This window comes from Corylus avellana, chromosome ca2 (assembly GCF_901000735.1).
Source record: "Corylus avellana chromosome ca2, CavTom2PMs-1.0".
NCBI classification, from domain to species: Eukaryota; Viridiplantae; Streptophyta; class Magnoliopsida; order Fagales; family Betulaceae; genus Corylus; species Corylus avellana.
The window spans coordinates 14868241-14895843 of NC_081542.1; the positions used below are offsets into that span (position 1 = coordinate 14868241).

Sequence of the window (27603 nt, forward strand, 5' to 3'; positions counted from 1 at the left end):
TCCCATACCGCCACGCTGTTCTTTTTCCCCATGTTTGGATTCTCGCAAATTTTGTTTTGGGATTGAGCTTACTTGATTTTAAATGGTTTTAAGGCCATAATCTATTGAATAAACAATATCATCTTCAAGTGTTTTGGTTTTCGAGAACAGCTCGCTGCTTGTACCTTCTAGGTTCTTGAGGTGTGAATAATATGGAATAACATCTTCATATAATTTTTTTATGGATAGTGCAAAAGCATATTTTTGGACGAGACAGGTCACCTGCAAGACAAGAAGAAAATCACTGGAGTGGTGTGGGCCGACGGCTGGTGGAGAAATCTCTGATGCATAAGTCAGTAACTTTGTTGAGAAAATAGAATAGAAAGAGTTTTCAGGTAGAAAAAAAAAATTTATTTTATTTGAGGACGGCCTCTCTCTTTTATAGTAGACACCTTATGTTATTGTCGAGGTAATGGGCTTGTACTTGTGCAATAGTAATATGTAGGCTGTGAGGCTCCTAGGCTTTTTAACATTTCTAGTGAGTAGATATTAGCTTAAGGCTTATTTATGGTATCATTAGACAGCTTCTCTCTCTAACTTTTTAGAAAGAGAATAGATCTCTCTCCTCGCCCTTGTGTGAGGCTTTTCTCCATCCTAACGAGAGGTCATCTTCCCCCATGTGAGTACGCCCTCCTTGTCTCAATCATTTCCCCTTGTTTCTTCGCCCACACGCCACCCCTATTACCTTCATTGTCTCTGTACCACCTCCTGCCACTTCCCTCCACCATGCATATATCTCATGCACCACCCTGACTTGAGTGGGTTACACACGCAGCGCTGCTGCTATTTTTTATTTCGTGCCACAATTTCTCGATTCTCTTGTACATCATTTCCCTCCTCCATCTTTCCCCCTACGTCTACATAGTATGTACCCCTTTTTTGGCATATAGAGACTACTAGATCTAGATCCAATGTCCCTTAAACGTCAATCGCAAGGCAACTCCTTTGTCGAATATCGAGCTCTGAGTCTAGTATGTTCATGAGCGACTCTGTTTATTTACGGCCCTAATTAAAGATAATAGAAAGTAATTGATGTTTAGAACCTACCAAAAACTAAAAGGACGTGACTGGAATACACAACACCGAGGTCCTAGCTAGCAAGAAGATCAAGATGCAATTCCGAGGGACATGCTTCTAAATATATTATCGCACTTCACGACTTTTGTATCAAACTTGCAATTTTTTTTCAAAAAAAAAAAAAAAAATGATTGCATACAAGTCAAATTCATACGCTATTCATAGTATCTTATCAAATTATTTATATAATTATAATTTTTTTTTTTTTTAGAAAAAAAAAAAAAAAAAAAAAGGGTCCAAGGAATGGCCGACACAATAAAAATAAAAGAAACATTACTTATTAGTTTTAATTTTGGGGGTTTGACGTTGCTAGAATATCAAAAGTACAAAACTAATGAGGAAATTAAAACTAGTTATTCAAAATGGTTCATATCATCATCAGCTGTTTGACAGAAATTGCTAGATGCACTAATAGATTTATGTCAAAATCAATCGTGCATGACTATTATAAAATTACAGTTTTTTTAAATTAAAAAAAAAAAACAAATTTAAAAAACATTATATTAAAAAATAATAATAAGAAGGAAAAAAAGGTGGTCAAACTCGGTTTGATGGAAAGGATTGTGTAAACGATACAAATTGCATATAAATTATAGGTACACAAAATGGTTAATTAAATGGTTTGAAGCTGAACAAATCAATCAATTTCGGGCAATAGTTTATATCATTTTCTGGGTAGGTTTTGAAGAAGCCACAGAGACGACAGAGTCTCAAGAATCCAGCTTTCTTTACGTAAATCACAACATATTTGAACTCTCTTCAAAGAGTCATTCAAGCAATGACCTTTCTCTCTCACAAACATATTATTATGCACCTATGTCAACTAAATTTATTTTTTATTTTCTTTCTTTATTATTATTATTATTATTAAGGAATCCAGGATTGGGACAGCCATGCTAGAACACGGTCTGATTCTTGATCCCCCCCAAGTAGTCAAACTCAATCCCTCCAAGGTCCGCTTACACATGAACCCATTATCGTCCATTTAATTACACAACTGCCACTGTATTATTGTTCATATATATTTTATGCGTCTTAATTAGGTAGGTTGACAGAAGGCCTCAAAGTGGTTTTGTTTAATTACTCATACTCATCTACAGGCTGATTAGCATTATATATATATATATATATATATATATATATATATTTGAGATGCTATAGCTTTTATTATAAATGGAATATATATATATTATCCCAACCTTTAAAAGGACGCTAATGAACTTCAACGTCCTTGGATTCTAATTTCCACCCTAACTACAACATTATTAATTCTAATGTTTTATTTGTTTCGGACCTTATTTTTAATATCTTATGATCATAATAATGGTTGTGAGCAAATTACCAAATCAATTAATTATTAGGCTTTCTTGCCAATCTTAATTTCAAGAGTGGCATTTCCGCAAATATTGACAAGTTGAATGCCATTTTTTTAGAAGCAAACTAGTTTAGATTGCCACCCGCTCTAGTCCCAAGTCTCATACAATGTATATATATACATATAAACAAATGTAAAAACTGAAAAACAAGAACGATGGGTAGCTCTTCTTTCTCTATGCTCTTGGCCTTCTCCTTGTTCATGGCAGCTCTGATGATCTCCTCCAGGGCCACCGTTGCTGAGGCGAGCTTGGAGCAGAGCTTGAGGTGGGTGCCGACGAGGCACCACTGTCAAGGTTCCATTGCTGAGTGCATGGGTGCAGGGGATGATGAGTTTGAGATGGATTCTGAGATCAACCGCCGGATCTTGGCCACCACACAGTACGTAAGCTACGGGGCGCTGCAGCGGAACACCGTGCCATGCTCTCTCAGGGGTGCCTCCTACTACAACTGCCAGCCGGGTGCACAGGCTAACCCCTACAGCCGTGGTTGCAGTGCCATCACTCGTTGCCGAAGCTAAGCTTTTTTTCTGTTTCTTTTTTCTTTTTTCTTTTTTCTTTTTTTTTTTTGGGTCCTTTATTAGTTTGGTTTCTACCCATTTGTAATATATGATTGTAATAAAAATGGGTATTTACTATTTAGTTACATCAAAAGTGTGATTCCTCTCCTCTTTTAAAAAAATAAATAAATAAAGTGTGATTCCTCTGTGGTTATGTAGGGTGCTTTGTCTTATATAATTTTCTACGACTTTAATAGAAGGATGATTATGTTATTGTTCTTTTATATTCCCTTTTTCTTTTCTTATCATTTTTTTTTTTTTTTTATTTGGGTCCTTTGGCCAGTGATTTCCCAAGTAAAAATGCGTTTTTAAAAGAAAATTATGAAAGGTATATAGTTGATCGAAAGTATGAAAAATTCAAGTTAAACCGATTGCAATTTTAAAGGTTAAACTATAATTTTATTAAATGCTAACCGGCTAGTTGCAATTTAAGTTGCTATTTTTTCAAGGCAGTTGTTTTGCAATTGCAACCACTAAACTAATCTTTTGCAGCCTTTTTCTTGGGAGGGGGAAGGGGGGGTTTATGTACAAGGAACTCGTGATGGTTCTCATGGAGATCCACCGGAGTTTTTGTGGCAAGAACTTCGGTTATAAAGGTTCAAAATTTTCTTATAAATGTCCCAAAAGAAGGTTAAGAGTCGGCTAATATTTTTTATATTTTGTCGATTGTCAAAGTTATGATTCCCAGCTGCTAGCCCCTGACGTGATTTAACCATCATAAACTAACATAATCAATGAACAAGAGCTTTGCAGATGGTTTTGAGATGTCATATATCAAACTTTAAACTATAATAATGCCCAAGTTGGGTCAGACTGAGGAACAGATCCACCTGCATTGATTCTCATATTCATGACTTCCCTATTTTAATCACAAAAACAAAACCAAAACATTTCGGTACTGTATTTATGGAAGGAAAACAGCAAAACATTAACTAAAGACGACAAAGGGGGCACTCATATGCCATGTAAGAGCAGTATTTGTTTCTCAGACCTAATCATAGACATAAAGCGGGCTTCAAATCAAGCTCATCAACTCAAATGTAAAACATGCACTTTGTTAACTTTATGCAGAACCTTCCTCTTTCTTCGCTTCATCTAAGTCTGGCTGGGATGGGGGCGCCATAGGAGATGGAGAGCCCTCCACCCCCATCTCTGCTCTTAAGTCGTTGATGCTTTGCTCCAGCTCATTTATGCGGTTTCCCATCTCATCAAGTGAGTAGCAGTTAAGGAAAGCTAAAAGCTCCTCCACTTTTACCAGTTTTGCAGAAAACCAAATACATCTGATCTAAGTATATAATGACATGGCACACAAAACAAGGTTCCAAATCTATTTCAATCTAATGCTTTAAAAACCAATTTTGGCCAAAACCAGGAACATAGAAACAGGTTTCAATTCATTCCTGATTCCTGCTTGGGTGGTCCAAAGACCATGCATAAAGGTTTACTTACACTAATCTCTATCCATTATTTGCACCATCTAACCGAGCAATGCTACACACACTCTCACTCTCACTCCCACACTTCCTGACATGGCACTAAATATCACCATTAAATTTGGGTAGATCACTATTAACTTTAGATCCAATGGTGATTTTTCATGCTACACCATGAAGTACGAGTGTGAGTCCAAAAATTGAATGGCCAGAGATTAGGGGTTACCCTCCCCCCCGCACGGCATCTTTTACCCTGCTTTCTCCCCCAAACTTTTAAAAATTTCCCCATATGGCCATTATTAGGAAATTTTACATGTTTCCCCTACCACAAATATGACCTATTCATCAAACAGTCAATTTGCTTTCAATGGAAACCTAGTTCTTTCAGTCATTAGTGTTCCTATCCTAGAGAAGTTATTTGTCATCAAATTAACATACATAGGAAAAGGATATTCTTTGTAACAATAGAGTCAGACATTTGTTGGAACCTTGATTGCTGCAACAAATTTTTTGTTAGTAATAGCGGGATATTTATTGAACATAAGCTCTATACACTACAGTAACTTACCATCTGCTGAAGAAGATTTTGCACCTGCAAAATTAATGAAAAAATATATATATATCAACAAGGCTTTGGACAAGAAAACCACCAAAACAGTAACAGCAGTGACTAAAAGAAATTCCTACGTCCCTCGCACAAGCAACACCAATATTTACCCAATCATTATTGGCTTGCGAATGAATCGTGCTAGATTTAACAAACAAAGGCTCAAAATCAACAGTAATAACTTCATCTTCATAGGTTCAAACTCAAAGAATACACTCATCCAAACAATTTCATACAATTACAAGAGTTAAGACATCACATTTTACCAGTCACACAACTAATAGTGAATAATAATTCAATGCCTAGATTATTCTCTATCCTTAAGAACCTGACAGAGTCCTTGGACATCAAATAGCAAAGCATTAAAGTTACATTAACTTGTTATTTTGAGAATATTGTGGAACTTACAAAAACTGTCATATCCGCAGTGCTTTGCTTAGAATCTTCTGCATCATGTCCATCCTGCCAAAAAGATCGAAAAGAAGAAATTCAGACCACACTACACTAACACCACAAAATTTATGAAATATAAAAGGACAAGCAATTAGCCCCCCATGAAAGCTTGGATGACCAAAAACACAAAATTAATGCTAAAAGCGCAACAATTATCGATAGAAATTCAATTCGACACACAAATGCAACTGATGACCGAAATTTGATTACAGAAGTAGTTGCATAGAGATTAGCAAAAAGGAAAAAAGAAGAACAAAATAAAATTCGCTCCCAAAACTCACCTACAGAAGCAATATGAAAATTTCGAAGCATCCCCAAACGTATACAATGGTTATCACAGACACACAAAGTTATTTGGTTCATTCAAGGCCCAAATTCCCCACCAGATACATACATGTGTACGCACAAAAATCTAATACAATACAAAATCTGACATCAAAATTTGCAGTAATGCGTCGTGTTAAAGCAGATACAACACCTGACATTCTATAATTAACATAAACTGTTGAACGAGAATAGATCTATACGCTCCGAAAAGCAGATTTTGGAACAAATTTGGACTCGAAATTCTTGAAACCCTAACGGCTTCTCTACACACGAATTCACAAAGTGTATTGGTATAATGCCAGAAAATAAATCAAAAACAGATATGATGCAAATGCTTCAGCGCAAATCGCTAAAAATAAAATAAAATAAAATAATTACCATATTCTCTCTCCCTCTCTCTCTGCTAGTCCGTACAATGGCTACAATTCGAAGTTTGAAACGAGACAGTGTGTATGTGAGAGAGAGGAAATGGGTGACTTTCGTAACTTTTTTATATTTCCCAGTCTTTTAGTACAATGACGCTTTTGCCATTGATCGGGGAAATTGCTTAATCACATGGCTTATATTGAGTTAATCATTCTAGGGGGGGAATAAAAAGGAAGAGATAAGGATGGTCTCCATTTCAAGTAAAATGGAGTTCATTTGTTTCATTAGTTCAAATTTAATTATGTATATATTATATGTGTAGTATTATATATACCGTTAGACACAATAAAAAAAAAATATTAATCAACATAAATAAAATAGATCATTTTTATTTTACTTGAAATTGAGTGAATTCAATTCATTAACGATGCGTGCGAATTAGTAATCCTTATAACGGACAAACATAAATTGTCTCCAAATTGATTTGATGAAATTTCTGTTTTTTTTTTTTTTTTTTTTTGGCTAAGAACAAAACTACTTAACCTTTTGGCAATCCTTAATTATTGCATACAACCATTAATTAATAATTAGTAGTATAGATTATTTTATACACACACCCCATCATTATTAAATGTAGTGCATAGGTGGCACATTCATGTGAGCTTAATTATTTTGTGTATTTCTCATATTTTAATATTTGACAGGAAATTATCTGGAAAAAATATTTTTTAATCCATTTAAAATAGTGTCATAGAACCATGGCCATTTTTGTCTTTTTGTACTTTTTAGCCTTGGCCTTGGGATTTGTTCATGGAAGCCGTTGCCCATGCCATGTGGAAAGTTCTATTGATTTCGCTGGTAGGAGCGCAAATCGTCTTCAAATTTTCAAAATTCAGGCCCACAAAAGTAAATGGAGCCCATTGTTTATGAACATAAATATGCACATACCCCGCCCATATGCAAAAGGTTATTAGCATTAAAAGTAAAAAAGATCCTCTCCCTAATTTCCCTCCTTTGTTTTTTCAAGTATTGCTCAAGAAAAAACAAAAATTTAAGTATTGTCGCAATATATAGAGCATTAAATATTCAAAATAACAACTCTTCGGTTTTCTTGTTTTCTTCAGGGTTGTGTAGATTTTCGATCTATTCGTATTAGCTTCTAGCAGGAAGCAGAAACAAGGTTGGAAGCAGAAACAAGGTTGGACACGATCTTTCATTTTCAATAGAAATCCAAGGCGAAAACATAGCTTCATCTAGGTTTCCAATGGAATTTCCACGTCATTTTATTTAAGGGTCAAATGACATTGTTTTGGCCACTATATATAGCACCATGTATACCGTTAAATGCAACAAAACAAAATCTTTGATAATAAAATGCTCTTGCATAATGCACAACAATTTCGACTACATAATCAAACAAAATGGAGCTCTATTAAACGCACCGGCTGCACATCTGCTTGAGCTTCAAAATAGATAGTATAGAACGCTGATTAAGGTTCATCACTCTTACAAGAAGAAACCAGTTACAAACAGCTGTTTTTGTAGTCAATGGTGAAGTTTACATTTATAGTTGAAGAGTTAAAAGACTTTTTTTTTTTTTTCTTTTTCTTTTTTTTTCATTTTTCCTTGGTTGCCTTGTTATCCGCATAAGGATATTCAGATGGGGCAGACCAAAGACCCCATAGTATAACCAAGTGGAGGAAGAGAAGCACTGCAGATGAATAAGCATTTGAAGGATAGATATTCCAGCAAATCTCTACCCCTATAAACAAAATTAAACTGCACAACACAAAAATTGATCATGATTGAAGGAATAATCATTGCAAAAACTAACGCAGGAAGGCGTGGACAACGGAATCGACGTACCGTAGCAATGTAGGAAAGGTTGTTTGCCACAATAGGTAGGGCAAACTATAGAAATACCTGCATCAAACACATAAAAATGGGGGTTAAGCAATTGTTCCTCTTCAATTTAAAATGATATGTTCTGATCATCCATAGCTAAGTTTATACACTAGATTTTAAACGATAATTGTAAAACCACATATGATCTTTACTGGGGCTGATTCTAGCAGATTCATCAAAAGTGATCCAAGGTAACAGCATGGATGTTTCAAAAAAGAGTGTAGATTACACTTCCCTCCAACATGGTCCCCTAAATATGTATTTGTGTATTGAAGACCAACAAAAATTATTTACAAATGAAAAGAACGATTTAGAGAAATGCAAAGGTAGAAAACCCAGATATGCAAAGGTAGGACAGGCACAATAAGGAAGTACGAATAAATAAAAGAAGTCCCACAATGCTTCAAATTGATTTCCTCTCCCCATCTGAGATTGCAATTAGGTACATTTTGATTTAGCAGTTAGAAAATGGGTGAGCAACTGTTCCAGCAACCAGCAGTGCTGCTCATCTACCAAGTAAGTGATATATAGAAAAGGATTTTATCCAGCAAAACTTACCAAGAATAGAACTGATAATGCAATGATCGGGCACATATGATGCCAATGAAATTCCCAACAAACATTGTTGTCACGATATCTGATTTAATCAGGAGGAATTTAGCATCCAACTGGAGGAAAAGGAGAAAGAGAGTAGGAAAGGACAAAAGGGTAGGGTCGAGGGGATGGAAACCAAAATACATAGAAGTCGAATAAAAAGAGAAAAATAATCAAAGAGACGGAATTAGACATTCTCCCGATTTCATTTGGAAACCCCACCACTTACGTTCTTTCTTGAGTATCTTCAAGGATGAACTGCTATTGTCAGACTTCTTCAAAGAGACAAATCTAGAATGCAAAAAGTTGAGAAGCCCCCCATCATGCCTACAAGCAATCATTAACCAAATATAATGAACAAACAAATAATGTGGCTGCATCCAAATACAAATCTTCTGTTGAAAAATGTCTATATATATATTATTGCATGATAATATGGTCTTCAGAAATTCAGATTTGTAACTTCTCACTGAACTTTTACTATTTTTTGATAAGTAAAATAAAATTATTTTGAGATAAGTACGGTCAATTTAACCTCACTGAACTTTTACTATGTTGAAGATACAAAATTTTTCTTCAATCTCATGTCCGCATTATCATTGCAACTTTCAATTTATTAGTTATAATAAAAATATGATCCCTTCTACGTACTTGCACCATCTATAATGAGTGAAAATTGCAAGTAACATGAGGTGAGCAAAAAGCAAAGAGACTGCAAATTCCTTTGAAACAAAAAATGGTTCAGGAATGAACTTGAAGTTAACAGACCTGAAAAAATAGAGGGCAGGTTAGGATCAATCACGACAGAAAATCATATTTGCTGATTAAAATAACATCTATAACAGAAAAAAATAATAAAAAAAAAAATAAAAAATAAAAAATAAAGCTAGAATATGTCATGTAAGTCATTATGATACATCACAGCAATGTTAAACTATGTTACATCACAGAACTAATTCGCTTCAATGGACCACTTGGCATGGTGTCCGCCCTTATTTCATGCACTATAACTCTGAAAGTTACAAATTTGATATGTGGTTGATTGAGTAATTATCATACCGATCATGATCCTTAAGGAGTGCATCTTGCATCAACTTCAATTAAATCGACCTCTGCTGAGCCCTAGAATGATTTCTAGTAGCTCGTCTGAGGCACATATCTTGTCAAATAAAAAAAATTCCAGCAAGTATCTACAGTAAACCATTTCAGGAAAATTTTAATTGCTTTTTTGTTTATTATTTAACAACAAAAGTATTTGCCTTTATCCATTTATTGCTCAACAAGCTAATAAGTCTGCATGGAGAAAGGTTCTCAAGAATCTGCAAAAAACCATGAAGTCAAAAGCAGAGTACCAAAAGTGGATGAAGACACGCCCAAGATTGAAGGCTCTTGATATGTAAGCAATTGGATTTGCTATGATGAAAGGAAGCCCCAGCAGGATCTGTAGAGCCATTCACCATGTAGGTACAAACAAATGAATGTCATGGACAATGCCCTCTCTTACAACATAATGGTAGTTGAACTCCAACTCACCTAACCACATTGGAAAAAAAGAAATTAAAAGAATAACACATGCATCCAACTTCCAGTTTTAATAGACTTATATACCAGGAGAAAAATGACCGAAGAAAAATTTCAAGTCTAAACAAACAAGCCCTAAGAAACATGAGAGACAAGGTTAGTACCTGCACCAGTGCAGCACCAGCTAAAGCTGATATCACCCCACTAATATCCATAGCCTGTACTAAAAGTGTTTCAGGAACAAAGAATGGTTGCTTGAGAAAAATAGCTGCAGGATAAAATTTAGGAAATATAATCAAAGAGAAATCACTTACCTTTAGCATGAGAAGAAATAGAGGTGGAGCGTATAGGAGTACATTCATCTTTATTGAAACAGCCCCACTGTACAAATAAAAATGAAATGATCAACCGACTTCATTTACAATAAAAAAGAATGTGCAGTAAGGAAGAGAAGATGCTACCTGAAAATGATCAACCCTAGATGCCACTTTTTGTAAAGAAGTGATGCCAATGCAGCATGAAAGAGCATCATGGCAAAACAGTCGTTAAAAAGACGAAGCACAAAGATAGAGTGCACTCTTTTTGACAGACAAAGCAAGCTAAGAGCCCACCATGGAAGCTGTAAGACATTCGAGAACAAAAGTTTATTAAAGCTGAGATAAAAAAGGTGGGGGAGGGGGAGGAGGCACAAATTGAGACGAAGTTATGAGTATGTAAGCAGTTGGGGGATAATTTCAAAGACGTGAATACTTCTTGAAAAATTTACTTTAGGTTATTTCCAGAAGACACTTTCAATATAAAATATAACACAATCTCACATCAAGGGAAAATCAGTTTCAATGATCACAGGTCACACATTTGAATTTATGCTAAAGTCGATGTTGTGCACATATCACCAAAGACTGCCAATGAGGCAAGCACATGGTACAGTAGCTGATACTAATCACCTACTAGCTTTCTAAGGAGTAGCAAATGGCACATCAGTCACAGAATGTTAGATTTACTGCTCAAAGTGAGTAAAGCATGTGATGCAATTTGACCATATCATAGGCTATACCCACAAGGCCTCCAACTACGTGTCAAAAAAGAGAGACAGAAACCAGAACAAGAAGAAGAAAAAAAACCCCCAAGGTGCCCCATCCCAGTGAATAAAGAAACTTTCACATCAATAATGCGAAACAAGCACATATTCATGACTATGCTCAAGCTGAACACAAACTTGACCACTGCTCTGACCAAGCATCATTGTCCACACTGACATACAAACTGAACACTAGAAGCTGATTCATGATAAGAATAATGGAGTATGCCCCGCACATCTATGTGAACCATCAACCTGGGAGCCATAAATCAGTTGACAGAAAAGAAACTAGATAATGATGTGGGAGACTCCACAAATTGGTTGATAGCAACAGTGCAAAAGAAATCTGGGAATCTTGTAGGCTTTAATGTGCTCGGTCACCCTAAAAAAGCCTAATTAAGGACAAATGTGGGTGACTCCAATTGGCCTGAAAGCTTTATTGATACAAGCCTCATGCTAAATTGACCTAAGAGGGAAAAAACATAATTAAGGTCAGTAAGCAATATCCTGACAACAGACCATCAATCCTGCAGTTAAAGGAGGCCTGTATCTATGCATACTACAGACCTATATACTAAACCAAGCCAAGTCCCACAAAATTTTTTAACATCTGGAGGATTTTTGGGAAAATATGTGAAAAAACAGGACTTCAGGAGCACTTAAAGATACTATCACCTTCTTCCCTTGCTCCAAAACCTCCATTAAATGGCCTAATAAAAGCAAGAACGATGCTAGCAATCAGTTAGACCAGGCTTGAATGCAGTCAATCTCATTGTTCTCTACAATGCACCTCTCCTTCTCTTCCTTCAGTGCCTCTCAACTCCATATAGGTCTCTCATCCTCGCATCCTTTCACTCCCATCCCTTCTCCCTCCTAATATGCAGATACAATGAAGGCCCACTAGGTCCACAGCTAGGCCTCATTTTGCTCTCCCAGCACTTAGTATCCTAGACCAGTAATGTTGAGAGCCATTAGCAAATTGTTAGACCAATCAGCATGGAGCATGTAGTTGGGGGTAACTCACACCACCCTGAAAATGCATGCAATAGTTTGACAATGAATACAATCTAACTACTGCATCCTTCAACTATACTCCACATATCAACTAATATGTACGATAGTTTTATATCAAAATCACTACCATGCATACATCAGTGACAAGCATGTCTCTTTTTTGGGTTGAAAGTGATATACATGTCTGTTAAAGACAAATTAGCGCTTTATCTTCAAAAATTAAAGATCATACCACGTCAGTCTTCGTGTAGATGAATAAGATGATTCCCAGATTTATAATGTACAAAAGGCCAAATAATATCTGCATCAACAAAAATAAAAATAAAAACCATGAGGGAGTAATTTAGCCTATGCATACATAGCATATCAATGTAAAATCTTCAATATGCAACCATATCAGTTTAGGTAGCCAAAAGAGAAAAGGGGCTGGGGGGTGGATATCAGCTTACAAAAACATATTTAAGATCGAAACAATCCCTCCAACCTGTAGCTACAACAGTCAAATTTCATTGAATGCAGCAATTACCAAAAAAATTGTCCAACATTTCCAATATCACAAATAGTGGAATTAATTTTAGTAGTGCTACAACCTATTTAACTACTATAGTGTTCATATCACTCAGATCATTCCAACCAAGATAATCTTTTAACCAGCCATCAGTCCAATATGGCTACTTATCGCCATTTCTAAGAAAATAAAACAATAATCTCATGGGAAAAAAAAGAGTGAATCAAATTACCTGAGCTGGAAAGATCTCTCCCCCTGTAACATACTGAATTGCGGAATAAATATAAAGAAACCCAGCTGGATAGACCAGAGGCCCTGTGTCCCCTTTCAATTTGCTGTAATCCCTTTCTCCTCCAATAAACCCAGTTACCTGTTTCATAAACAGACCAGATGGTAGCAACCCATTTATCCAAACTAAAAATCACACCACCCCAGAAAGCAAAACTCCTCAACAATTCATTTGGTAGCTTACAAACTAATCATTACACCAACTTAGCCTAACCCTTTAATCCAAAATACAATCTAATCAACACGACAGTCATTTGGTAACCAATAAACCAAATACAGCCCGAACAAAAATTGAAAATTTAATATGGAACCTTTGTTTATTGCATTCAAAGAATAAGACTTCAATGTGTTTATTTCATTTTACTTGCTTCGTTTTCTCGGGAACCAAACAAATGCTAAGATGACGTTGTGAGTTCACAGACCTGTGACATGTAAGCGTCCCAGTCAATCTTCGTATCTGAAACCACAAGATACAAACTATCAAAAATACGCTATCGTTTAAAAAGAGACCCAAAAACAACAAGAATTAGAGGGACGGAATTTACAAGGAACGTAAGCGATGATGATAGCGACGAGTATGGCATCGGCGAAAATCAAAGCGAAAGCGAAGGGCACTTGGGGGTTTCTGAAGAGCTTGGAGGTCGAAGCCGTCGATCTCCGTGAGGGTTTTGCACGCGTCGCTGATCGGACCGCCATGGTCACTTCCTTCGTCGCTGAGTCGTTTGCTTCTTCGTCACAGAGTAAACAGACGCGGTCGTTTTCGGAGCATTCGGCCCAAACTAAGATTTATTTCTGGTCGGCCCAAACTAGTTCGGCTTAAGATCTATTATTTATTTTTCATCATGCATAAAATGTTTTGAAAATGCAATGTTCTTCTCTAGTTTTTAATTTTATATTTTATTCAATTTTTTAAAAATAAAAAATAAATGAGTGTTATTGGTAATTCAATAATAAACTTGTCCCAAACTCAATCAAACCAAAATTAAGGTTTTGTCCGTCCGTACTCCACCAACATCACATAGATTTTTAGAAAGTTCTGCATTAGAGAAAATTTAGCGCACCTGATAATACAAAGATTGTTACAATGAGGATTTTGCCAACAATATGGTACTCATTAATTACCATTGCTTTATGTTGTGAAATGCCTAAAATAAAGTGTCATATATTCGTATATTATTTGTATCATCAATATTAAATCATCAATTATCTTAAAAGTTTAAATTAATTAAAAAAAAAATTATAAATTTAATTAATATTTTAACCTCTTTAACAACTAAAGCCAAGCATGCAAAATATATACTAAAATGAAGGGTTATCTATTTACTTAACAATTCTACCAAACAAATGACTCAAGTACTCAAAAACATATGCAAATCATATTTGGTTTAGGTGCTAAAAAAAAAAAAAAAAACTTACAATTAATTTCATTATCTTTTTATATAAATTTAAAATTAAATTTAATCCATTAAAAGAACTTTAGCTCATAATCCAACCATCGGATCTTATCCCATGCAACAGACCACCGCAAACTCTGACTTAATTCCTTAATCAATCAGTCCCCTGCCACGTGCGGCTTCCCCACAGCTTTAGAAACTCCATTGACAACCTAAGCAGCACGAAAGTGTTCCAAAAAATGAAACAAGCCAAAGCGAGAGACCAAATCCTTAATTTGTACGTGCTGTGCTGGCACTCAGCCTCACCTACGTGGAGCATTCCTGTCCACTTCTTACCACCTCATACTCCACGTGTCACCCCCTCCACCTACACAATCTTGTCTCTATATATATATAAATATATATATCCCTCCCTTCCCACCTACAATTCCTCCAAGAAACTTCACATACCCACAGAGCGACGCACACACATTCATGGCTTCCCAGAACCTAAAACATCGTACTACTACTACCGGAGAGGACGCCAGCATCAGCACCGGCACCGGCACCGGCACCGGCACGTCCAACAAGAGCAAACGAGAGAGAAACATGGGCACGGCCAAACGTGGCCTAAGGTCGCTGGCCGTGGCGGTTTCGGTGCCGCTTTCTCTGACCCTCGCAAGCATTTACCTCGGCTCAAGCCATAGCCATGGCAGTTTACCAAAGCCCTTCTGGTTCTTACCTCTCTGGGCACTACACGTGCTATGCATGGCTTCGAGTTTCTTGATGGGTCTGTCGGCTTGGCTTGTCTGGGCTGAAGGTGGCTTCCATAGGAACCCAACGGCGCTGTCTCTTTACTTGGCGCAGCTCGGCTTGAGCTTCGTTTGGAATCCGATTGTTCTTGGGGCCGGAGCCACTCGGGTCGGGCTGGTGGTGTGTTTGGCAATGTTTGGTGCTCTGACTAGGTGTTATTGGATCTTTAAGGAGGTCAACCCGATTGCTGCTGATCTGACTAAGCCCTGTTTGGCATGGGCAGCGTTTTTGTCCATTGTAAATCTTAAGCTTCTTTTTGTTTGAAAGTTCACCACCCTTCTTTTTTTTTTTTTTCTTTTTTTTTGGTTTTTTTTTATTATACTATGATGTTATTACTTATTACGTAGTGGTTTGTACATTACTGAACAGGGATTAATGTTTACATTATATTGAATGTATTTTAGTGAGTGTTGAATGTTTAAAAGAAAGATAAATTAATTGTTGTTTGGATTTTAGCCAATTCTAGGGTTCCAATGAAATACATTCAACCAGCTCAAAATGGAATCCCAATGGAGTAGGCTGCTAATATGAAAAATATAAAGAAAATCTAAATTTATTCTTTCAACATATTGAGAGGTGAAATCACCATCAAAAGACAAAACCCCAAAATGGAATCCCAATTGAGGAAGAACTTTGGCACAAACTCTCAAGACTTCAGCATTCTTGGTGATTTAAATTCTGTTTTCATTTAAACATCACAGCAAATGAAGTTTGCCTGTGACCCATTCCTTTCAAATCACAAAGACTAGGGATTTCATATAAACTAATGATATTAATCACTGATCCAACCAATCCCAAGCATAATGGTTTATAAATCCTACATAGATGGTGACAGACCTTGGTGTTGTAAAACGAGAAAGTTACAGAACTCTGGAGAAAAAAGCATCACAAATATAGCATTTAGAGATGCTGATAAGAAACAAGAGATCAGAAAGCAGCAAAATCTATTAAAGGCCTTGATGGGTATGGGATGAATCAATTTTCTGCCAAGTAAAAATTCATGGGTTAACAGATAAATTTGAAATTAAGGGCTATTTTTAAAATTTATAAGTGTGGACTATCCGCTACAAGCATACTGATAGCCCTTCGAATTTTCATCAATTTCTATTTATATCGAGCAACCAAAATGCCCCAACGCCACACGAGTTATTGGCAATCTAAAACACCTCCTTACCCCACTTGTTGCCACTAGGACATGATGGTAAACAGATTATCACCTTCAAAGACCAGTCTACTTGATCTCCTTAGGATTTCTAGTTCTCTACCTCCACCTTTTCTGTTCCCACAGCGTCGCACAGACACAGCAAGATTGTTCAGTAACAATTTATGAATAGTATTTGCAAATGTTCAAGCCAAAATTATTTTTCTCATCCCAACCTTGAATTGCCAAACTATGTCAAATGTACTGGTATAGTGAGACCTCAAATGCAAAAGTAGCAGTAAACAATACATCACCAACATCCACTACAAACCAGATCAAAGCGGTCTCAGAGAAAAAAAAAATCCAGCCATCTGCTCATTCAAGAAGAGTTTACCACACTCTTTTCTCATCGCATACTATTCTGAACCTGTAAAGCATCTTAGGATTCAGCTTTACATCATCTTCATTAACAGATAGCTTGCTATAATTCAATGCCACATTTTCAACGAGATGAGGAGTGTGGGTCTGTGTGCATGGCTTGCATTCATCCTTGATTAACTTCAAAAAAATGGATGTTTACCACTCTTTATTGTTTTTGCAGATAATAATGAATTTATTAGTTAAAATGGAATGAATGACAAACAAGTAGACAAATAAAATAAAATGAACCAATCACACATGCAACTATATTGATGTGGTTCAACACAAGATACAAAAGATTATGTCCACAGGCAAAGACGATCAGAAAGAATTCCACTAATCAAAGATAGAATACAATGATGGTGAGAAACACTTGATACTAGCCCCTAGTAATCCCAAAGTCTCACTCAATCCCTAAGGGACTTCAGAATGGAAGAACCAAACTTGAGTGTATATACATTTACAAGGTATATTTGCACAAAGCTGACTTTTGATGCATAACCTACATACTAAGAAAAAAATACATAAAGTTGGCTAAAGATGCGTTTAATGCACAACCAAGAAAGGGAAAGGTATCTGTCCTCTTTTTTTCTTTTTGGTAAGATGATTAATACAGCCAACTTTAAGCCACTACAAAAATTTGAACTTTATAAAAACCGACTTCTAATGCATAACCAGCACGCTAAGAAAAAGCAATCAACAAAGTCGGCTACAGATACATTCAATTCAAGCCCATCATAGGGAAAGACTGTCACATTCACAATTGATTTCCTCCACATGAAAAGGCCTTCCTTAAGTTGGTAGCGCATGTAACTTACTTCAAGTGTGGCAATTTTTCCCTATGTTGGTTTGTGTATGGAATGCACATTTTGCTGACTTTATGTGTTTCTTTAATCTTTTGGCATGTCAATTAACTTAGCTGTCTTTGAGCCCCAATCTATGTCTGAGCTTTATAAAACCGACTTCTAATGCATAACCAACATACTAAGAAAAGGAATACACAAAGTCATCTAAAGGTGCAATCAATTCAAATCCATCATAGTGAAAGGCTGCCAAATTCACAGTTGATTTCCTCCACATGAAGAAGTCTTCCTTAACCAACTTTGTGTGTGACAGTATTTCCCTATGTCAGTTTATGTATTGAATGCACGTTTTGCCAATTTTATGGGTTCCTTTATTGCTTTGGTATGTCGATTAACCTAGCCAACTTTGAGCCGGTATATGAGTTTGAGCTTTATAAAACCGACTTTTAATGCATAACCAACATACTAAGAAAAAGGAGTAACAAAGTCAGTTGAACCAACATAGGAAAGGCCTTGCCACATTCACAGTCGGCTGGTAACATGAGCTATCAACTTAAAAAAGCTTCTTCATCTGGAGGAACATGAGTTGATGTTCTCCACATGAAGAACTCTTTCTTAAGTTCATAGCTCAAGTAGCCAATAGTGCATATATAAGAGCAACCATCACTGCCCGAACAAGAATTTATACCAGTGATGGACAATGAATAATGACTACCCGTGCTTATCCATGATGCGATGATTGCAATAATTTGTTATGATCTTTAGAACTTCGTGGATAATATCTCTACATCACTATATTGACACAAAACAAAAATCCGCCAAGAAGCTACAAATTTTTAATATCAACACAGATGAACAAAAGAATATACCATCTCCATACCTAGCAAATGATACAGATAGCAACAACATATAACAAAATAGCACACCTTATCTCATCACTTAGTAGTATAGGAGTGAAAAATGCAGATCAACTAAGATGATGATACCTTAACCGCTTTAACCACCGGATGAAGCAAACGAAGTTCATCTTTAACCTCAAGAGGATTACTCTTCTCATCCCTCACTCTCTTAACCCGTCTACTAGCCAACGACTTGTGCCTAAACCCATAAATCTGAAGTATCTGATTATCCCCGAAATTAAAAGCCCTATCCATCTGCTTCAAGCACTTTTCAACTGGGTAATCCCCGAACTTGCCGCACGGCTTGCACCCCACAAAATGCGTAACTAATGGCCACCGATGATCGCCAAATCCGGGCTGATAATTCTTAATCATTTCCTCAAACCTATCAACCAAAATCCCCCAATAACCGTGCAAATGATACTTGTTTTCTAAATAAACCTTATCCCCCCACTTCTCCCTCTGACTGGCCAACAAATACACCATCGCCGACTGATCATCGGCTTCGAAACCCGGCCTATCCTTAAGCTCCCTAGTCAGTACCTTCCCAGCTTCGTCCCTAACCTTCCCTTTGGGCCCCATTGGCGCCCAAGCATCCAAAATATCCAATGCCCACTGGCAATTCCTCAACAAGAAACTTCCAGTGTTCAATCCAATCCAGTTTTTCCGATCATACACCATCTCATCCCAACCATGCAGAACCAAGTTGTGATCTTTGTATCTCTCCCAAGGCACCTCAAAAGACATATCGGTGAACAGAGCATCGCTATCCATCCACCACAGAAATTCCACTTCTGGGTGTGACAAAAGTAGCCTCCGAATTAACGGAAGCTTGGCCCAAAACCCAGCCATTTCAGCGTCGAGAAGCGCCATATTGTAAAAAACCTCAATCTCATGTAACCTACAGTAATCGATCTTGTTCTTGATCGATTTCAACAGGTAATGATCACCCACCGGGTTTTCGCAGGGTTTCGGGGACGACCCGGTCACGAGCATTACCCGGGGCTTGTTGGGTCCGACAAAGTTCGGGTAATTCGGGTTTTGTTTAAGCCAATCGGATCTCTTCTCGTCCCAGTTGGAGACCTTGGGTCCGAGCCTGTAGGGTTTATTTGGGTCGAGTTTCGGGTCGTCCTCTTCGTCGTCAACGAGGAGTTTATTGACGTCGAAGGTGTTATAGTTGTTGGGGTCGTCGTCGCCGGACGTGGTCGTTTGGAGCTCTTCGAGCACGCGGTGGGGCTCGGCGAGCTTGCGGGAGGACTGGTAATTGAAGTGGTCACGGATCTCGATGAAGTCTTGCTCCGGGGTCCCGAATCGTCCAGCTCCGATCGTCCCACGCAGGACGACGACGGTGAGCACGAGGCAGAGGATTGTGACCTTGCAGTGGCGGAGAGTTCTCTGGATCTTTCGCGATCTCTGGGCTCCCAAACACTTGTCTATCATTGTTTTCTACAAATGCCTTAGAAAAAAGAAAAAAAAAAAAAGAAGGAATTTGGAGCTCGGAGGAAATGGAAAACCTCGTCGAAATCAAAATTATTAAGGAAGGGAGAGAGTGAGTGGCACCGACATGACAAGCGGTTTGAACTTCGACATCTCGTTTTAGGACCCGATTTTGTCGAACATGGGTAAGATTGTGGGATGGTATCTCATGACATGACAGTTATATAATACCCGGTAATTATCAATTTTATTCTTAAAGTAAATAGTTCGAATGTTATCATGTCTGTATTTTAAACGTGATAAATATTCATGTGATAAAATATTAATAATTTAATTTTAAAATAACACTAGAGCCTTTTTTAAAAAAAAAATTTATCCTCAAGATCTTCGTACGTACTATGTTTGTTCAAGACATTCTCTTTTTTTTTTTCTTTTTTAATTCCACCTAACGGAAACTTTAGAGGTTTGGTTTTCTTTTGCCCAAGAACAAGTAAATCTCATAGACTTGGCAGGAGGAAAACAATGGTAGGTGACATGGAGGAAGAGTTGTCAATGCTGTAGGAGAGGCGTGGGCTTGTTTACTAATGTTTTTTTAAGATTGTTTTAAGCAAAAGAACAAAAGCATTAACAAACAATTTCACACATGTTTTAACAATGGTCAAGGAGACCATTGTTAAAGACTTAAAGCTAATCAAATTGGTATTAAGTTTGAAGTTACCACGTGACATGTATTTGATAAACGGTAGGAGTTGACAATATTATCCATTGTTTCTTTTTTCTATTATTGTTTATCGAATAAGTGGAACCCTATGAACACATACAATTGGGCTTATTATGAATTATTATACGAGTATTTATTTTCAACCTAAATTTCTAGAGATGAGACTTCTCTAAAAAAGTTCACTACCAAACCTTTCGGTGTATCAGATGAGCCCCGCTGAGCACCAAGAGCTTCACCGGCAAGTCCAAGACTAGTCAAATTGCAAGTTTATTCGTGAGAGCTTGAGCTCATGTGCCGTGTTGGTGTTACTAACCCTAAAGAAAGATGAAAGATGACGGATGTGTGTTGATAGTCAGGCTATCAACAAAATCACCATGAAATACCGATTTTCCGTCCCTTGTTACAATGAATATTCAAATCATAAGAAGCTCTGTAACAAAATTGAATGGAAAGACTTATAACTAAGCTGTTCCAGTGATGCATATGCCAAGAGGGATTTCCATCTTGAGGTTCTGTCACCCCAAGTTGGTGACAGAAATAAAAGCTCAAGTTTATCATCTAGAATGGAGTCACTAGAAGAATATAAAAGATGATGAATTTAAGTCAACCAACATTCAAGGTCAGGCCCTAAAACAGAATAATCCATATTGCAGATTTAAATGTGATGATTAAGATTCTACTCAACCTTGCAGAGCTTCCTCAGTGTTACAGAGATTCTCCTCCTCTGATTTAGCTCCTGGCCTTCCCATATTTGAAACCCTGGATTGCGATTTATTTCATGCTTCCAACAGTAGCGAGCTTCTTCTGACATAAGAATTAGAGATCCAGGGGTCAGATTCACAGGAATCTTGGTGATGGGTGGATCTGTTATTCCCTCATTTGCTATGCCACAATATGCTTCTTCAACTTGGGTGAAATGCATCACACAAGATGACTCTAAGGAGACTATGGCAATTCCATCTTCAAACCGCAAAAGGTCAACATGTGCACAGATCCCCTGGACATAATATACAATAATTGGTAAGGAACATTGTCTTTGAACTTTGTATGAAGAAGAGCTTATGGTAATGTGATAATTGACAAGATATAGAGCACTGGAAAAGATCAATGACCCAATAGAAAAGGTATCTCGCTTTAAGACATATATGCCCCAAGGACCAGGAACAATTTTGTTGGTTTAAAACTACTCCAACCTCATGTGTTATCATTATAAGACAACTAATCAATATCCACACAATTCCAAATTGCAACAAGGTGGAACAAATCTGTCGGGTTTCATAAGAAAAATGTGGATAGAATATCGATGTCTTAGTAATGACACTTGATGGATAACTACAAAATGCCATCGACTTTAGATGTAAAACTGCAAGAAAACTTGATTGAAGCATTTTGTCTCTTTACTGAATCAACAATCATATACATTCCTCACTATACTTATCAAAAAAGGGAAAATAAAAATTAAAAATAAAAATCAACACTCAATCTACCAGACTACCAACATGACAAATATTAAGGCTCCATTTGGCTCTTGAAGTACAAAAGAAAAGTTGCAGGAAAGCTCCCAAAAAAAAACCTGAGGAACCAAATTTCTAAAGCAATAGTTAGCCTTTTTTTTTTTTTGCTTTTTTCTCACCCTTCTTGAGATCCAAACTAACCAACTTAGAGAGAGAGAGAGAACAGAATTTTATATGTGATATATTAAAAGCATTTTTAATGTTCTACTAAAACAAATGATGATTTCTACTTACATATATTAAGTATAATTTGAGAACAGGTATTTTCATTAAAACAAGGCGCCCTTGCCTCCGGTTATACTTCTTTTACTCTTTTATTAGGAAGATCAATTTCAAATACAACCATCAATGAAAACTCTATAAGCTCTCATGACTTCCAAAGGAAGCATAAGAAATGAAACTGAAAACTTAGAAATCTGCAAGAATAAGCTGAACTTAACAACTCGCCAAGTCCAATGACTTCATGAGTTCTGACTCTGTAAAGCACAGCCTACTTAGTAGTCATATCGCACCTCACCTGGTTGGTATGCATTTACAATAAGTTGGTCAAAGAGTGGTTCTCTCCACAACAAATGTGATGGAAACGGACATGCTTCTTTAGCCCCACAATCAGTTCCCAAGTGTAAAGGATCAAAAGCAGGATCACTTAAAAGCACCAGCTCACGAATAGAATTTGAAATTTCACTTGCCCATGGCGGAAGATCTCCAAACCTCATAGCCTGCGGAGAAAGAAATGAGTAAGCTTATCAGAAACAACCTAAAAGTACACGTAAGTTTCTCATTCTATTGCCTTCGACCTTAATTATGATCCAACCCAAAAACTGTGATATATATTCTTCCTATATCATAGGATCTGCTAGATGATCTCATTCTTCCCATGCTTGATTTTTACTCTATTCATCCTACATCATTGATACTTTATTCCATTTTGAGATGTTCCAAAATGTTGTCCATTTTAAAAATTCAGGCCTAAAATTCAAATAACCTTCTTAACTTACTCTTTACTTTATTTGAAAAGTGAATTTCCGTTATAGGTTTTCTCTATTTGGGTCTAAATCCAGGAGAATAGTTTTGAAAACTTACATCTTTTTGTTTGAAAGACAAATGTATTACATACTATCCCCTGAAAAGTTGGATTTTTCTAAACAAAACCAACAATACGGGATGGAGGGAGTACAAACTTTTGGAAATTGAGGCGAATTTTCCATATAAAATAAATGTTCCCGACTCCTAAGAGGAAAAACTTATCTTGCAGCCTTTCATGCAGCTTAGGTAGTGTGTGTCTACTTGTATAACACACGCACAGGCACTAGACTTAGGCTATGATTCCTCTAAAACTGCTACAACTAAATCACAACCCTAACCACACCAACAGACTGCTAATATGTAAACTGCTTCACAAATGCATGACAACACATGACAGATTATCAAAACCTTATCTTGAAATAAACACACCCACAATAAGTTATAGATTATACATACAAGACTAAGAAATAACAACACTATGCTAATCTTATGTTGCATTGCCAGGACTTGGGGCTGCTACTGACCTGGTTGTTAGAGGCTTCAGCGAACCACCCTTCTGCAACAACCACACGTTAATACAAACACTTTTAAAGCATATCAATTTAAGAAAGAAAAAAAAAACAACCTTGATAGTCCCAATTTCCTTTCCATTTCTACCGATTTAATCATCAATCAAAAAGGAAGAAGAAAAGAAAGTGCGGGCATAAAACGCACCGTTCTCGATTGCGGAGAGCAGGGAAGACTGTTCTTGAGCTGAGAGGAAGTCCCTGCACAACCATAGCCCCTTGACCTCTTTGATTTGTTCCCAGTTAGGGTTTTGACCGGACCTTGTTGGCTGAGATCGATCTTCCAATTGAGGCTGCTGTTGTTGTAGTTGTTCGTAGTCTTCGCTGTCCGATGAGTCGCCGAACACTTGTTTGAAAAGTGCCCTCTGATCATCCATTCCTTCGGAAATTATGGATGATTCCGACAGGACAATGCTTTTGTTTTATCTGCCCACGGGACCCTTCCAACTGACGTGGAATTTTTTAAAAAAAAAACTGATGTGTCCACGGGGGATTTGATCCGGGCAATGCTCCAAAAATTGTCCCTCAGCTTTTTCTTAAATTTTGACCAACCAATCTGATCTACCAGCCATAATTTTGCAACGTATCTCAACTAAAGATAAATATTAAAATATTATTTATTTTTTAAAAAATATATATAAAACAAAATATTAAAATTAAAAATTAAAAAAATTAGGGTGGCCGGTCAGCCCTTTGGGGTTGGCCGGCCACCCCCATGGCCCTAGGACCACCCCTGATGGCCAAAACCCAAAAATTAATTTTTGGGTTTTTACTACTGGGAGGCTGGCCTAACCACCTCCCATGGCCACTTGGTGACTTCAAATACCCCTGGGTGACCGTAATAAAGGCCAAAGCCATCACAAGACTGACGTGGTATCTAACCACCCCTAGTCATTGGTATTTCTCACCCCCAACTAGCCCCTGGGGGTGGCACGCATGACTCAGTTGGGGTGACCGACCACCCCAGTTTTTTTAAATTTTGATTTTAATATTTTGTTTTATATATATATTTTTTTAAAAAAAAATAATAATAATATTTTATTATTTATTTTTAGTTGGAACATGTGGCGAAATTGTGGCGAAATTGTGGCTGTTGGATGACATTAGATGGCCAGGATTTGAGAAAAAGCTTAAGGGCAATTTTTGGAGTATTGTCGGGTATCCTGATCTGTCAATGGGAATTAGTTTATCTGCCCATGGGACCCTTCCAACTGATTTTTTTTTTAAAAAAAATACTGTGGCCAAAAAAAAAAAAAACTGATGTGGGGAAGAATGGTAAGCTATGTTTGGCAAAGGGCTGGACCGGACTCAAAAACCTAAAAAATTCTCCTCAAAATCAACATAAACATTGTTACTTTTTACATCACATCAATCACTTTTTATTACTATTCAAATAAAAAAATCACTACAAAACAAAATTTTTCACATTTTTATACAAAACATTCTTATTTTTTTCTCAAATATCAATTAAATTCGCTAAAGTACCGTTTCACTCCCTTTTTCCATTCCATTACCAAACACAACCGTAATTTTTGGGATCCCGGCAAATCAATTTCAAAATTCAAACGTAACTAGAACCAGTGCCACAAAAACAAAACATAAACCAAAATTTATGAATTTCTGAGAAAAACCCAGCATCCATCAGCTGCGACCACCAACGGTATCAATCCTTGAGGGGTAGTGAAGGGTAGTGTAAGGGAGGATGAAGGGTTATTGTGGTATCTTGAGAGTAGCAACACAGTAGGTTGCACAATATAAAAGCTCTCCTGTGAGAGAGAGAAACTGACGAGAGAGTCAAACAAAGGGGCTCTCTGCTTCAAGCGCCACTGGGGAACCGCCGGAGCGACGGTGCTTCGAAGCTCATGCAAAAGGAGGAGTACCATCAAGTAAAAGCTCTTCCTTGGTTGTTTTGATTTTGGAGTTTCAATGGGCTTGGATATCTTAGTGGATGGTGCTTTTCTCAATTCATGATTTTCTGAAGAATAAATGCCTTAGCTTAGCTCTGTTTATGGTTGAATTATGTATTGATTAGATACTTAGATGTCGAACATAATAGAATTTGAAGCTCTTCATCTCTGTTGATGCACAATTTTCCTCTTGGTGACATGGCACGCCTACTGAGTCCGAGTCGACTAACACTCAAGTCATTTTACTGCACAACAAAGAAAAAGAGAAGGATCGAAGAGACTGGGGTGAGCGGGGATACTCCGATGCCTAAGTCAGAATTTGAGAGAGAGAGAGTATAAGCAACAAAGGAAAGTTTAAGAGCCAAGGTTGCGCTTACCCAAATATGAAGAAATGATCCGTCTTTTTTATAGGCATGAAGTAGTGGAAGTCCCCTAACCAATGACTTACTCTTCCCTGAGTTTCTACGACGCAGTTACTAACAAGGGATTTGAGTGGTTATCATTTTTGAGATCTTAGGGGATTAAGATCATAGGATTTGGTGGTTACATGTATCACTTAATTTGAATATTTATATGCGATCATTGGATAATATATCTGATTTGTATTTTAAATAGATGTGATAGCTTTTGTATAGATAAGTGATCTTATCCATTAACAGTTGTATCTCCCAAGATATCCGAGTTATCCTTGCTACCGAGACCTATGTGTCTTGAGTTAATCTCGGACTTAATAGTCTCGAATCTGAGGGTCTCGGACTTGTAGGTCTTAGATCTGTAGGTCTCGTATCTTGAGGTTTCGAGCCTGGTTACCCGAAACTTTACTGGGCTTGGACCTTTCCATGCTTAGATTGGGCCCGAGGATTGCCGAGCATTTAATAGGTTGATCTATGACTCAACAATCTCTACCAAGAACTATCCCAAATCTTCTTAGATTAAAGGAAATAATGTGGGAATATATATATATTAATGAGCTCTACCTTTAGGGCCACTGCTCTCTGGTATGCGCTAAGTGTTGATGCTACTATGTTTTCTTTTTGGTGAGTGTATGCTAGTCTTATCTAGAAAATGTAGTGCATATCACATTAGTAAGATCTCCATGCATAGTGAAGAGGAATATTCTAGCACATGATCGACCCAACTTTTTTTATTTATGTAAACTGTAAACAGATGTAACTATTTTTTCCTTTTCGTTTTTATTTTTTTTATTTTTTCCTTTTTTTATTTTTTATGTTGTTTAAGGACACCAACCTATATATATATGCTCACAAGGGTATTAACAATAGGTTCATTTGATTTGCGTACAACTTTTGTTCGGGCATTAGTGTACATATAGTCACAATAACTACCAGTAGTGCATGCCATAACCCAAAGCAAAATGACTTTATTAACCAGCAAACCAAAAGAGAGGCAAAACAAGCAACCAGAATTCAAGCCCTATTCTCGATAGTCCATGAAACAAAGAAGAAAAAAAAAAAAAAAACCAATTACTCACCACCAGACTAAGAATCTGAGTCATGTTCCTTGTCATCTTCAGCTCCGGGGGCAACTTCTTCATGAGCTTTGGGAGAAGCTACTTCAGCTTCCTCTTCCGCTTCATGAGTCGTAACTTCGGGAGGAGTTTTTGAACTGCAGCTTCATCTTCCTCTTCATGAGCCACAGCTTCGGGAGGAACAACAGCTTCGCCATGAATATTTATTCCATAATTATAAGCTCTATAATGTTCTAAAGCCGTTTCCCAATCTAATCTATCTTTATCATATTTGTCTTGGGCTTCACAATTTCTAATAAATTTTCGATGCACTTTCTTTAGGATTGTTACTTCTTTTTCCACAGCTTC

The 27603-nt window shown here is 37.0% G+C and overlaps 6 protein-coding genes across 8 annotated transcripts; 2 read left to right on the forward strand and 4 right to left on the reverse strand.

Annotated features, from left to right (window-relative positions):
• The first annotated feature begins 2647 nt into the window (after positions 1-2647).
• On the forward strand, positions 2648-3010 carry LOC132169127 (protein RALF-like 33). Its single transcript, XM_059580209.1, has one exon. It carries the CDS (start codon positions 2648-2650, stop codon positions 3008-3010), a length of 363 nt encoding a protein of 120 aa, XP_059436192.1.
• Positions 3011-3863: 853 nt separating this feature from the next.
• LOC132171486 (heat shock factor-binding protein-like) lies at positions 3864-6336 on the reverse strand. The gene is made up of 5 exons (XM_059582808.1): positions 6248-6336; positions 5498-5551; positions 5051-5074; positions 4936-4978; positions 3864-4261 (listed from the first exon to the last, which is right to left on the reverse strand). The coding sequence occupies exons 1-5, from the start codon at positions 6248-6250 to the stop codon at positions 4113-4115; spliced, it is 273 nt and encodes a 90-aa protein (XP_059438791.1). The 5' UTR covers positions 6251-6336; the 3' UTR covers positions 3864-4112.
• Positions 6337-7647: 1311 nt separating this feature from the next.
• Positions 7648-13953, reverse strand: LOC132170750 (dol-P-Man:Man(5)GlcNAc(2)-PP-Dol alpha-1,3-mannosyltransferase). 2 transcript variants are annotated; one of them, XM_059581842.1, is made up of 13 exons: positions 13692-13952; positions 13569-13603; positions 13091-13228; positions 12583-12651; positions 10717-10874; positions 10570-10636; positions 10420-10473; positions 10087-10175; positions 9386-9502; positions 8964-9061; positions 8699-8777; positions 8102-8158; positions 7648-8014 (listed from the first exon to the last, which is right to left on the reverse strand). In XM_059581842.1, the coding sequence occupies exons 1-13, from the start codon at positions 13840-13842 to the stop codon at positions 7852-7854; spliced, it is 1275 nt and encodes a 424-aa protein (XP_059437825.1). In that variant the 5' UTR covers positions 13843-13952; the 3' UTR covers positions 7648-7851. The 2 variants fall into 2 exon arrangements, with proteins under 2 accessions (XP_059437825.1, XP_059437826.1); XM_059581843.1 differs by lacking the exon at positions 9386-9502 and having other exon boundaries at positions 13692-13953.
• A 1032-nt stretch (positions 13954-14985) lies between these two features.
• Positions 14986-15629, forward strand: LOC132170751 (translocator protein homolog). Its single transcript, XM_059581844.1, has one exon. It carries the CDS (start codon positions 15015-15017, stop codon positions 15594-15596), a length of 582 nt encoding a protein of 193 aa, XP_059437827.1. The 5' UTR covers positions 14986-15014; the 3' UTR covers positions 15597-15629.
• An 883-nt stretch (positions 15630-16512) lies between these two features.
• On the reverse strand, positions 16513-20204 carry LOC132172664 (xyloglucan 6-xylosyltransferase 2-like). 2 transcript variants are annotated; one of them, XM_059584203.1, is made up of 2 exons: positions 18683-20204; positions 16513-17031 (listed from the first exon to the last, which is right to left on the reverse strand). In XM_059584203.1, exons 1-2 carry the CDS (start codon positions 20033-20035, stop codon positions 16864-16866), a joined length of 1521 nt encoding a protein of 506 aa, XP_059440186.1. In that variant the 5' UTR covers positions 20036-20204; the 3' UTR covers positions 16513-16863. The 2 variants fall into 2 exon arrangements, with proteins under 2 accessions (XP_059440186.1, XP_059440187.1); XM_059584204.1 differs by having other exon boundaries at positions 17003-17057.
• A 905-nt stretch (positions 20205-21109) lies between these two features.
• LOC132171268 (uncharacterized) lies at positions 21110-24275 on the reverse strand. Its single transcript, XM_059582545.1, has 4 exons — positions 24008-24275; positions 23818-23849; positions 22780-22986; positions 21110-21750 (listed from the first exon to the last, which is right to left on the reverse strand). The coding sequence occupies exons 1-4, from the start codon at positions 24234-24236 to the stop codon at positions 21430-21432; spliced, it is 789 nt and encodes a 262-aa protein (XP_059438528.1). The 5' UTR covers positions 24237-24275; the 3' UTR covers positions 21110-21429.
• Positions 24276-27603: the final 3328 nt, after the last annotated feature.

Excerpts from the sequence above, each read along its gene's own strand:
- LOC132171486 (XM_059582808.1), bottom strand. Across the intron at positions 5,075-5,497 it reads CTGCGGATATGACAGTTTTT|GTGCAAAATCTTCTTCAGCA; the intron begins GTAAGTTCCACA and ends TTAATTTTGCAG. Across the intron at positions 4,979-5,050 it reads AAAATCTTCTTCAGCAGATG|CAATCAAGGTTCCAACAAAT; the intron begins GTAAGTTACTGT and ends AATTTGTTGCAG.
- LOC132169127 (XM_059580209.1), top strand. The coding sequence starts at position 2,648 with ATGGGTAGCTCTTCTTTCTCTATGCTCTTGGCCTTCTCCTTGTTCATG.
- LOC132171268 (XM_059582545.1), bottom strand. The coding sequence starts at position 24,236 with ATGGATGATCAGAGGGCACTTTTCAAACAAGTGTTCGGCGACTCATCG. Across the intron at positions 23,850-24,007 it reads GCTCTCCGCAATCGAGAACG|AAGGGTGGTTCGCTGAAGCC; the intron begins GTGCGTTTTATG and ends TGGTTGTTGCAG. Across the intron at positions 21,751-22,779 it reads ATGCATACCAACCAGGTGAG|GGGATCTGTGCACATGTTGA; the intron begins GTGCGATATGAC and ends TATTATGTCCAG.
- LOC132170750 (XM_059581842.1), bottom strand. The coding sequence starts at position 13,842 with ATGGCGGTCCGATCAGCGACGCGTGCAAAACCCTCACGGAGATCGACG. Across the intron at positions 13,229-13,568 it reads GGGACGCTTACATGTCACAG|GTAACTGGGTTTATTGGAGG; the intron begins GTCTGTGAACTC and ends TTTATGAAACAG. Across the intron at positions 12,652-13,090 it reads GAGAGATCTTTCCAGCTCAG|ATATTATTTGGCCTTTTGTA; the intron begins GTAATTTGATTC and ends TTGTTGATGCAG.
- LOC132172664 (XM_059584203.1), bottom strand. The coding sequence starts at position 20,035 with ATGATAGACAAGTGTTTGGGAGCCCAGAGATCGCGAAAGATCCAGAGA. Across the intron at positions 17,032-18,682 it reads CGGTGGTTAAAGCGGTTAAG|TTAATCAAGGATGAATGCAA; the intron begins GTATCATCATCT and ends ATTTTTTTGAAG.
- LOC132170751 (XM_059581844.1), top strand. The coding sequence starts at position 15,015 with ATGGCTTCCCAGAACCTAAAACATCGTACTACTACTACCGGAGAGGAC.